We start from the raw sequence: 11,313 nt of genomic DNA, 5'->3' as shown, positions 1-11,313 counted from the left end.
ACCCACAAGATCCAGAAAATGAGTAAAGAGCAGGGGCGGCGCCTGGAACCAGCGATTCCTGATCCCGTTCCTTGCTTGGAACTGTCCAGCCTGGCCTACTTCATCATCGTACAGATGGGGAAACTGAGGCCGCCAGAGGGGCAGGGAGTGGACCCAGGACCTCTGACTCTCACTCCAGGACTCTCCTTTACAAGTGGGACCTGCGGGGAACAGCCTCTGTTTCTGTATTGGTAAAACGGGGCAGAGAGCTTAGCGGCGTACTAATGGGGAGAGGGGCTGCAGGTGTAGGTTGGTGAGTCTGATGCCCATACCTCCCCGTGGAGACTTAGTGATCAATTCTGCCGCACCCAACACTCCCCGGCAGGGTGTGAAGGTGAGTAGCAGTCTGGAGTCGGGCCTCACCCCTGATTTCCCACGGAATCTGCCTCCTTCCCACCCATCCGCACCCCCGCATCCTCGAGTCTCAGGGCCTTCCTCTCTCTCCGGGACACTCCCACCGTTCCAGCCCCCAACTCTTGCCTCCTTCCCTCCGCCCGACAGCGGCTGGGGAGAGCGGCTCCTTTAAGAGGAGCCCTCGGGGCTTCCCTGGTGGCGCAGTGGTTGAGAGTCCTCCTGCCGATTCAGGAGACTCGGGTTCGTGCCCCGGTCCGGGAAGATCCCACGTGCTGCGGAGCGGCTGGGCCCGTGAGCCATGGCCGCTGAGCCTGAGTGTCCGGAGCCTGTGCTCCGCAACGGGAGAGGCCACAACAGTGAGAGGCCCGCGTACCGCAAAAAAAAAAAAAAAAAAAAAAAAAAAAAAAAAGAGGAGACCTCTCAGCCGGCGCGTCACCGCGGCAGCGACCTGTACCTGGCGTCCCGCGCCCCGGCCTGGCCCCGCCCCGTCCGCTCCCATTGGCTTCCATAGCCGCCATTCAGAGGCCGGGCCAACCGGAGCCGCGCGCGCCGACGGGGGAGGCGGGGTCACAGCCGGGCCACGCTGAGCCGGGTTTCTTAAAGGGATCGCTCGCCTCTTGCTGCTGCACCCCAAGGAGGAGGGGCGCCCGGCTCACCCCACGCGGGTTGGCCTCCGAACACACCGGCCAGGCCCACGTTGCATAGCCGCCTGCAATACCGCATCTCCTAGTCTCATGAGGTCCCTTTCTCCCCACTCTCCCTCCAGCCCTAGCCAAACTCGCCCTAATACTCTGGGACTCCATTTGCCCATCCAGAAAATGGGGGTTCGACTAGAGTCATCATTTGTTCATTCATTCATTCCACAAACATTCCTCGGTCCTTACAGTGGGCCAGGCGATGGCAGAAGTGGGAGGGGGCCCTCAACATCCTAAGATTAGAATCTTGGGTCACGATGGTGACACTGATTTGGAAGAAACCTCCAGATGTTTCCCCTTCCAGAAAATTGGGTATATTTCACAAGGTCTTAATGAAACATGTGTGTGGATCCACAGCTCTGAAGGTGCTGGGAAAGGTGAGAAGGGTGGGAAGGGCTCCATGAAAGGAGAGTTTGGGGGCTTCCCTGGTGGCACAGTGCTTGAGAGTCCGCCTGCCGATGCAGGGAACACGGGTTCGTGCCCCGGTCCGGGAAGATCCCACATGCCGCGCCGCGGAGCGGCTGGGCCCGTGAGCCATGGCCGCTGAGCCTATGCATCCCGAGCCTGTGCTCCGCAACGGGAGAGGCCACAACAGTGAGAGGCCCGCGTACCACAAAAAATAATAATAATAAATAAATAAAAAATAGAAAAAAAACAAGAAAGGAGAGTGTTGTTGTTGTCACTGGGGCTTTAAGGATGAATAGGAGTTTGCCAGGAGGGAACTCCGGGACGAGTAAATGCACAAAGGCCTGGAGGCTGGATGAAGCCACCGTCCCGAGGACCTACTTACAGGTTTGCCCTTTGCCCCACCCCCAGGTCCCCCCCACCCCCAGATCCCAGGACCCCAGAAAGTACCCAAGCCAGGCACCGCCCCCCAGGCTGTCTTGGGCACCAACTCCAGCACCTTCATTTCCGAAAAAGAGGTTTTATTTCCTTTGGTCCACAGTCGGTATTTCACATTATTTCTTGGTCCCAGGGCTCCTGGGCAGGGGCTGGTCCCCGGGAGGACCTCTGGGTGGGGGTCCCTGTGCAGTATTTGGTGGGGTATGGGGACAAGTATGGGGGCTTCTGGCTTTGGCTCAACCACTCAGAACTGCACTATCCTGCCTGGGCCTCAGTATCCCCACTGGGCCCCTGGCAGGGGACAGGGCCGGTGGTCTGAGGGTCCTAGGGAAATCCAGTACCTCACGAGGCCTAAAATATTTTGGGACTGTGGCCTGACCTTCTCCCAGTAGCCCCCTCCACCATGCCCCTACCGTTCCCCTGAAAAAAAAAAGTATTTTCATTTCACTAAAACGGCCTGAAACTTCTGTGGGTACAGAAACCACAAACTGATCGGCAGAGAAAAGAGAAGGGAAGAAGCAAGAGAAGGGAAGAAGCAACCGGAAACCACTTGGGGTCGGTCCCCCTTCCTGCCCGGGTTTCGTCTTTCTCCCCTGCAACTTGGCCCAAAGCCTGTTGGGAAACATGCCTGGAGGTGCCCTGGCGGGGACCCCCACCCCACATGCATCTGGATATGGCCTTCACCCCTTCTCCCCAGACCTTCAGCTGGCAGCACTCAGACATGTAAGAAAAACAAGACAAAAACACAGAAAAACCCGAAAACCCAGATGGGGCAATGATGGGAGACAGCCCGCATGGGCGCCTCAGTAGCCTGCCTCCTCCTGGTAGTAGGGGGGGTACCCTGGGGCCTCCCCCGGGTCTGGGACATCTCCGGCAGCCGCTGGAGCCCCATCGGCCGCTGGGCCTTGCGGGCAGTACTTGGGGTCGTATATCTGCCGGCCCAGGCCAAATACCTGGCCGCTCTGATTGGCGCCCTGCGTGTAACCCATCTGCAGGGACATGGAAGAGTTGTCACATTTGTCTGTCCCCAGCTTGGTGTCGTAGATGTGCCGCCGGGTCCCTGGAGCCGTCATGCCCACCTGGAGAGAGAGAAGAGGCGTCAGGGAGGGAAGAAAAGGGGAAACAGAGGCCCCAGAGAACTTCCCCTAAATTCCCACACCTTTTCCCACCTCCCTGTCTTTGCACTCACAGTGCAAACTCCTACAGATCCTTCCAAGCCCTGCTCAGAACCCTCTCTTTTCTGACTCTGTGCTGAGTTGATCTGGTGTTTGGGTCCAGCTCTCTCTCCCTGCCAGCCAGGAAGCTCCCCAGGCTGGGGCTCAGGCCTGCCAGGACCTGAATGCTCCAAAGGCATCACACCGATACACCAACATAGCAGGAAAAGTGACAACAGCAGGGTCTAAAAATATCAGAGTTGGATGGGCCTCTGGGCAAAACTTTGAGGGAAACTGAGGCACAGAGCTGGTTAGTAACTTCCCCTGGGACACACAGCAGGCTGAGGCAGAGTCAGAGCAGGCACGGCCAGAGGGGTAGGAGGGAAACCCAGAGTGGGTTTCAGCGGGAGATGCTCTCAGCAACAGGGATGAGCCCTCAGGGTTTGGTAAGGTGGGTGGGGGCCCGGGGGGACTGGGGAGGCCCACCTGGCTGGCACACTTGTTTGTGCCCATCTGGAGGCTGATGGTCGAGTGGTCCATGGGGGGCAGGATATGGTTCTTGGGGTCATACAGATGCCTTCTGGTGCCATAGGCCGTCATGCCTGACTGGCTGGCACATTTGTTGGTGCCCATCTGCAGGGACACAGGTGGGAGAGGTCAGGCTGCCCCCACCAGGCCTCCAGACCCTGCCCCGAACTTGAGGGGCTACCAGGCTGGACAGGGCCTGGGTCGCATCACAAGCCCACCACCCACGCACCCTGGGGCTGGAGCAGCCGCGCACCCACCTGGAGCCCGATGACACACTGGCCCGCCTTCATGGTGGCATCATCAAAGTTCCGCTCCTGCTTTTCCGAGTATTTGACGCCGATGTCCACGCCACTCTGCATCCCCTTTGTCTTGGCCTGGGGGGAAAGAGGGGGTGGGAGTATCAGGGAGGGGCAGCTGGGTCCCCCCAGCCAGGCCCGGGGTGTGTGAGCCCAGGGGAGGCCCAGGTATCTGGCTGCAACCTGCCCCCCACACCAGCAGCCCAACACCTCGGGCTCAGCAGCCCTGTGGCCCCCAGCCTTCCCTCCCTAGGCAATGGCAGCCCCAGCCTTACAGCTGCACAGGCCAAGAATTTTAGGGGGCGTCATCACCTCCTATCTCTCTCACCTTCCATCACCTCCTTCTACCCAGCCCCAGCCACTCGGCCAGGCCACGGCCATCGTCTCTCCCCTGGACGCCTGTCCCCCACTCCTCCCTGGTCTCCCCACCTCACTACCCACGTGGCAATCACAGGGGGCTTCTGAAAGCACCGTTCAGAACACAATTCCCTGACATGAAAACCTCCTCCCGAAACATTGTTCCAGCCCGTCTTGGTCTCTGTTTCAGACACTAGACATCGGCCTAACGGTTTCTTCTCCTTCAAGGCACTTCTCACGATTTATAATTTGTAAAACAATGATTTGAAGAGCAAACCCTAATGGGAACTCTGGGTGTTAAGGAGCTGTCCACGGAGGTTCACTGACTATGTAAAGTAGGGGGGGCTGTGCATGAGTGGGGACAGGGGGTAGACGGGAAGTCTCTGTACCTTCCTCTCTGCTTTGTTGTGAACCTAAAAATGCTCTAACATAAAATTTTCTGTAAATAAAGAAAATGGAGATTTGTTCGTTGTCTGCCCATAAAGGGGTTGACTGGGTCTGCCTTGGTCACCCTTGTATCCAAAGTGCCCGGCGCCTCGTGGATGCTCAGAAATCTTTGTGAAGGAATGAATGAACAGCATCTGAAAATCCCCGCCCGGCTCGCTGTGTTACTTTGAGCAGATTGCTGCCCCTCTCTGGGCCTCACCTTCCCGGCCAGGGCAAGAAGAGACACCTGCACCTGTGTTAGATTCCCACTCTCAAACAGGTCGTTGGCCTCGAACAGGTCCACAGGGTTCATGCCATAGCTGACCATGGCCTTGATGAAGTTGGAGAGGTTTTCTAGCTGGGAGGAAGCAGGAAAAGGATAGTGAGGGGCCTCGGTCTTACCCCCCCATCAGATGGGGTCCCCCAGCCCCATCCTCATTCCACGCCCCTGTCCCTCACCTGGTGCCAGTTCTGCATGGAGCGGTTGATCTTAGGGACTGAGCCTGGCTGCAGCTTATTCATGAGTCTGGTGGGGGGACATATGGGATGGTGGGGAAAAGGGAACCTCCATTAGTGTAGCAGAACTTCAGAGACCCAAGAGACTAATTCCTGCCTTCCTGGCCAACCTCACTGCCTCTCTCTGGGCCTCAGTTTCCCCTCTTGCAATCCAGTCTTCACCCACCAAAGATGCAAAGATGCCAAAGAGTGACAATAACCAGCACTGGGAGTATAGTCCAGAACCACCGAGTTTGGGGAGTGAATCTGGGAATTTCCGTTAACATTTTTAAGGTGCAAACCATGGAATGTTTGAACCACGGCTGAATAGGGTGCAGCAAAGGAGGTCTTCCAGAAATGTTATAGGCTCTCCCGAGAGGATGCTCCCCATTAGAGATCCTAGACAAAGTAGTAACACAAGAAAAAGGAAGAAGAGCAAGAAAGACCAGAGACCCATCAGGAAAAGCAAGCAGGCGTCACACAGCACGTGGAGCGTGACCACATTGTGCAGAACAGTCAGGGTGATGAGCATATGCGGATACACGCACTCACGTGCATAAGATGATCCCATCCTTCAGACCCTTCTGGAAGTCGGGGCCGATGGAGAGGCCAGTGAGTCCCTCGATCCAGCTTCGGAGCTCTGCCTCCTTCTGAGGGTCATATTTGGATAGGAGCTGGAGGGGCAGAGGGCACAGTGTTGGCGTGAGCACATACCCAGCGGGAGCCCAGTGAAGCTCTTAATGCGGCAGGGCCCAGGGCTCCAGGGTAAGAAAAGACCGAGGGGCCTAGAGGTCCCCACGCCACCCAAGCAGACCCTTCCCCATCAGCACAGATAAACCACCCCAAATCTCTCACTGACAATCGTCGGGGCTAATCTACTTTCACTGGTGTCAAACCCCACAGGGCAGCCAACACGGCCCCGGAAGGATCTGCCCCCGCGTCCGCCACCTCCCTGGTCTCCCAGCACTAGAGACACTGGCCTTTCCCTGTTGTTTTTAAATTGTGTTGAGAAACACACAAGAGGTACCATTTTAAAGCTCATAAATCAGTGGCATTTAGTACATTCACCAGGTTGTGCAACCATCCCCTCTGTCTGGTTCCAGAATATTCCGTCATCTCAAAAGGAAGCCCGTCCCTATAAGCTGCCCACCTCCCACTCCTCCCTGCCCTCAGTCCCTGACAACCACGAATCCACTCTCTGTGTCTGTGGATCAGCCTGTTCTGGACGTTTCACATAAATGGAATCACACCCTGTGTGTCCTTCTGTGTCTGGCTTCTCTCACCGAGCACCATGGTCTCAGGGTCCATCCACGCTGTAGCGAGTGTCAGGCTTTCACCCATTTTCATGGCTGAGTGATGTTACCGTGTGTGGAGGGACACGTGTTTAACCATTAACCTGCTGATGGGTATTTGGGCTGTTTCCACCTTTTGGCTCTTGTGAATCAAGCTGCTATAGACATCCATTTACAAGTTTTATTTGAACACTTGTTTTCAATTATTTTGGGTATATACCAGGGAGTAGAATTGATGGGTCACAAGATAATCCTGAGGTTAACTTACTAAGGAACCACCAAACCTTTCTCTGCCCCTTGAACTGGCCACAGGGCCAGTTACTGCCTCAGGGCCTTTGCACATGCTGTCACTTTGGACTCAGATGTTTGCACAGCTGGGTCCCTCCCTTCACTCCAGCTGTAGCTTGGAGAGGACCTCCCTGACTACCTGGCTATGACAGCCCTCCTCATCCCCTCCACCCCCAGCCCTACTTTATTTTCTTTCTAGCTTTTCTCCACCTTCTGCCATATGATCTATCTCCTAGCTTACGTTCCATCCTCACTACAAGCCGCGCCATCCAGCTCAGGCTGTCTCTGGATAAAGATGCTCATGGTCCTGCATCAGCGCTCACTGCTGTCCACAGACACAACACTCCCTGCTCCCCACGACAGCATCTCACAACACCCAGGGAGACCCAGGATGGTGTGGTGTGCGGGCAGCCCCAGGGCGGCTCCCTGGAGGGGTGGTAAGAAGCTAAGGACCTGGCTGCCCAGCTGGGTGGGCTTCGACCCCAGACCCCTGCCCACCTTTACTCACGCCATCCCTGCCCGTCTCTTTTCCTCTCCTCTACACACCTCGAGGGCACAGGGACCCAGAGCTGCCTTTGCAGCCCCAAGTCCTCCTCCCAGCTCTGCCCCCAGCTCCCCATGACCATGGAAAGTTTTCACCCTGTGCCTCCATTTCCCCATTTATGTTTGAATTGTTTTCATAAGGCTTTCCAAACTTGGGCGCCACTTCCTGCTTCCTGCCTATAAAGCCCCAGATGCAGGACCAGGGCTGAGCCACCCAGAGCACAGGGGACACAAAGGCGGGAGGTTGGCCTGCTAACCCCATCTGCCCGGTCTCTGGCTCCCGCGGGTCTCTAGTTCCCACGGGTCTCCTCTGGTTCCCGCAGGCCAGGGAGCAGCAGGGCTGGAGGAAGCAGAGGGTGTCATTATGAGAGCCGAGCTTGAAGCAGGCAGGCTGGTCTGGACGCCTGGCCCGCCTGCCCAGCTGGGCCCCGTCCCCGACGGTTCGCAGGGCCCAGCCCCGCCCGCAGTGGCTGCCCAGCCAGCCTTCAGCACATTCCTCCCCACCGCAAACTGCCAGGAATGCAGCCGCTGCCTCCCTGCTAAATCGGGACCAGCTGTTCCCAGTGGTCTAGGCCCCCCAGCCGGCCGGGGATCTCAGAGGGATACACTGGACCTCAGCCTGCCTCCGGGCCATGGTGGGGTGGGGGACTGAGGCCTGGGGGGCTGGGCAGAGAGGGCCCCGGGTCTCCCTCCTCCTCTCAAGCAGCTGGTAAAGTGGATGGGGCGTGGCTGAGAAGCCACAGGAACCTGGTTTCCAATTCGGGGGTGGCCCACCCATTCTCCAGACCTGCAAACTGAGGGCTGGTCACAGGGAGCCTTCTGACCTCATCCCCGACAGGGCAGCTGTCAATCTGGCTCCACGGACTCCATTGCAGGAAGCGGCCCCCACCCCGCTGGGGTGCTGTACTCTCACCCACTTCCTGCTGCCTCAGGGGAGATGCCTGGACTGCCAGGAGGACCGGTGGCCATGGGGCAGTGGCTGCGGCAGGTCTGGGTTCGAGTCCTGACTGACTCTGCCTCTGGCCAGCTGTGTGCTTCTGGGCAGTCTGAGCAATGTCTCTGAACCCCGTGTGCAAACCAGGGGTCTTAGACCATCCTGGCGCTGGGTGGGGCCCGTAAACACCCCCCTCCTCACCATGGCATTATTGCCAGAGTGGGGAATTGTGTGTTTAAGGGGGAACCATGGGGAGCTTGCCCAGGGACCAGGCTCGGTCCCTCGACTTCCCAAACGGGCTGGAAGGAGGCTCCTTGGGGCTCACAGAGGTGATGTGGAAACTCTCCCTCGTGTCTGCAGGCCCTGGAGTGCCGACCGGGCAGGGGCCTGGGAGCTGGCAGGGCTGTGTCCCCGGCGTGCCCAGGCAGGCTCCCGGCGGGGCGGCTGCCGCTGTGGGACCACACTCCCAGGTGGCGGTGTGTGCGTGTCGGGTGGACAGGGATGACACACTCCCCTTCCGGCTGGATGACCCTTGCGGGTCAGGCTTAGGACCTCCCTCAGGGCTGGGATCATCCTCTGCTCCTCTCTCCCTAGGTGCGCTGACCCTGCTGTGTGGCCTTGCAGACGTGCCTGCCCCTCTCTCTGAGCCAGAACCACAAGTGCTTTCTTTAAAAGTGTGTCCCCAGGTCCCAGCCCGCATTTGCAAGTTACAAAACCCACATCTTAGGGTCACATTCAGGGGATCCCACGGGTCCTGCGGACGCCTTAGCTATCCCTTTAAAGTTTGTCAGACGGGGACAAAGAGAATGTGGAAAGAAACAGCAGGGGGTGCGGGGTGGAAGGCGGGCCCCCTCAACCCCACCTTCCCCCTGGGTGCCCCGCCTCCCAGGTGTAAGAGGTCGGGGAATTCCTGGGGGGGGCAACGGACTTCTCACAAACACTCGGCCCGCCCCCTTCCCCTCCCCTCCCCTAAGCTTAAGTGGCCCCAAAAGCAGAAGTGGGGGAGGGGGATGAGAAGGGGGCCGCTGGGGTTCCCTCGGGCCTTCTCAGGCCTTGAAGCTCTGGAGGGGCCCAGGGCTGGCGGGTTGAGAGCGGTGGACGGGGGGCTTCAGGCGGGGGAGGGCTGGAGGCGCAGGGCTGGGGAAGGGGTTAGACCCAACCGCTCCCAGATGTTGGGGGCTGCCAGAGCACAGACCTCACTGCTTCCGCCGAGTTGGGGGAGCTTCGGGGGCACCCCCCAGAGGTTAGGAAGGAGGGCCGCCCCCGACGCTGGGGATCCGGCGGGGCGCCCGCCCTGCAGCAGCGGAGGGTGCGACGGGCTGGGCTGGCGGGGCGGGGGTGCGCCCCTCACTCACCCGGTTCTTGACCTCGGCCGAGAGCCCGTACGAGGGCCCCTTGTTGAACTGCGTGGAGCTCATGGCTGGCGGGCGCGGCGCCGCGGGAAGGGACGGGAAGGGACGGGACGGGACGGACGGACGGCCGGGCTGGCAGGCGAGCCGGCGGGGGACGCGGACCCGGCGGGGGACGCGGACCCGGCGCCCCGCCCCCGCCGCTGATTGGCGCCCGGCGCACATGTCCTTATAAGGCCGCTCGGCGCCGGATTCCTGCGGCTGCGGGCTTCCTGAGCCCCTCAACCGCCCGACCCCCGCCCCGGCGCAGCACCCCGTCACCAGAAGCCCGGAGGGCCCCGCCCTCTCTGAACCCACGGGAGACTGAGGCAGGGAGGGACCGGGGCCCCGCACCGCCGAGACCCGGCACCCCTGCCCTCTCCCTGCTGGGAGCCCCAAGGCGGCTCTCTCACCCTTTCTGGGTCTCAGTTTACTCTTTTGCACGATGATGGCAGGGGAGAATGGTTGGGTGGAACCCTAATTCCCTTGGGACACTAATGAGGAACCCCCTCTCTGCCACTTAGAGGCGCCTCCCAGTCTAGGTCCCCTTCTGGGAACTCTCGTAGCTGGGTGGTTAGCAAGGGAACTAGGGCAGGCTCTTCAGAGGCGGGGCCATTGGTGCTGGGGCTTTGGTGGATGAGTCGGAGTTCGCCAGTCCAAAAGGGATTAGTAGTGTTCCTGGCAGAACATGCAAAGACCTGGAGGGACCGTCAGTGGTTGAAAGCGTGTAGAGATCAATCTGATAGGTTGGGGAAGTAGGGGATGTGAAGGGGCCTTCAATTCTGGGCTGAGGGATGGTGGGGAATAGGGAAGGAGGTGAAACAACAGAGAGTTGAAGTCAGGAGATGCCTTGAGGGTAGGGCTGAGGCTGCCAAGGGAACCAGGCCAGGCACACACTTGGCACTCAACAGGAGCTGCCTGCTTGTACAGATAAATCAATAAATTAATAATAGAATAAATTCATTTCTTCAGTAACTCACTCATTCATTCACACACCTATTCATTCATTCATTGAAAGCTCCCTGATGGGGCCTCTGGGCCAGCCCCTTGTTAGGCGATACTGGCTCCCAGGAGACCTTGGCTCTGGCCCTGTCCATCCCTGGGAAGACAAACCCAGGCATAGGCACCCCTGCTCCACGCAAGCAGGTACAGGACAGAAGGAGGGACCTGCGGTGGAGCAAATAGGGGAGGGAGTGGGTGCTCCACTGGAGGGGTGAAGGAAAGAGGCATGTAAGAGGGGATGTGGGATGTGGGGTTTTGAAGCATAAGTAGGAGTTTGACACATTTGACAAGTGGCTGGTTGGGCTCTGTGAGGGCTTAGAGATGACTCACCCTGTCCTTCCCTGGGAGCACTCCTCCCTGGCACCCCACTCCCCGGATATCTACTGACTTTCCCTGACTGTACGTCTCCCATTCCATCTATCTGAAGGCTTTCTTCAGGGTTCAAGTCCTAGCCAGGTGGTCTTGGGTGAGTCCCTTCCCTGCTGGGTGTGTTTCTTCACGTGTGAAATGGGAACCAGTGGTCAACAATGAGACAGTGCGGTGGAGTGTGGAAATGGGTGGTTCATCAGTGTCTAGGTGGGGAGTTGTGGGGGCAGAGGGCGGTTTGAGTGGACCCCTTGCAGGTCCTGCTGGGGCACGGGGGTGGGCAGGACCCAGGGTACTGTGGGGAAGGAGGCTC

At 58.8% G+C, this 11,313-nt stretch overlaps 1 protein-coding gene across 2 annotated transcripts; it reads right to left on the bottom strand.

Annotated features, from left to right (window-relative positions):
- Window positions 1-1,993: 1,993 nt before the first annotated feature.
- Window positions 1,994-9,760, bottom strand: CNN2 (calponin 2). Of its 2 annotated transcripts, XR_004349053.1 has the most exons (8): window positions 9,600-9,760; window positions 5,740-5,861; window positions 5,152-5,218; window positions 4,913-5,050; window positions 3,871-3,987; window positions 3,572-3,718; window positions 2,593-3,010; window positions 1,994-2,099 (listed from the first exon to the last, which is right to left on the bottom strand). XR_004349053.1 is itself a non-coding variant. In XM_032625578.1 (7 exons), exons 1-7 carry the CDS (start codon window positions 9,660-9,662, stop codon window positions 2,735-2,737), a joined length of 930 nt encoding a protein of 309 aa, XP_032481469.1. In that variant the 5' UTR covers window positions 9,663-9,760; the 3' UTR covers window positions 1,994-2,734. The 2 variants fall into 2 exon arrangements, 1 of the variants encoding a protein (XP_032481469.1); XM_032625578.1 differs by having other exon boundaries at window positions 1,994-3,010.
- Between the last annotated feature and the right edge of the window lie 1,553 nt (window positions 9,761-11,313).

The sequence above is a fragment of the Phocoena sinus genome, chromosome 3 (assembly GCF_008692025.1).
Source record: "Phocoena sinus isolate mPhoSin1 chromosome 3, mPhoSin1.pri, whole genome shotgun sequence".
Taxonomy (NCBI): Eukaryota; Metazoa; Chordata; class Mammalia; order Artiodactyla; family Phocoenidae; genus Phocoena; species Phocoena sinus.
The sequence above is the reverse complement of the archived record's forward strand: the minus strand, read 5'-3'. Positions and strand labels throughout refer to the sequence as shown.

What these genes read in the sequence shown, in the direction of transcription:
- CNN2 (XM_032625578.1), bottom strand. Translation starts at nt 9,662, where the DNA reads ATGAGCTCCACGCAGTTCAACAAGGGGCCCTCGTACGGGCTCTCGGCC. An exon ending in CCATGCAGAACTGGCACCAG is followed by an intron (nt 5,051 to 5,151) that starts GTGAGGGACAGG and finishes GCTTCCTCCCAG; the next exon opens with CTAGAAAACCTCTCCAACTT. An exon ending in AGTGTGTCATCGGGCTCCAG is followed by an intron (nt 3,719 to 3,870) that starts GTGGGTGCGCGG and finishes GTGTCCCTGCAG; the next exon opens with ATGGGCACCAACAAATGTGC.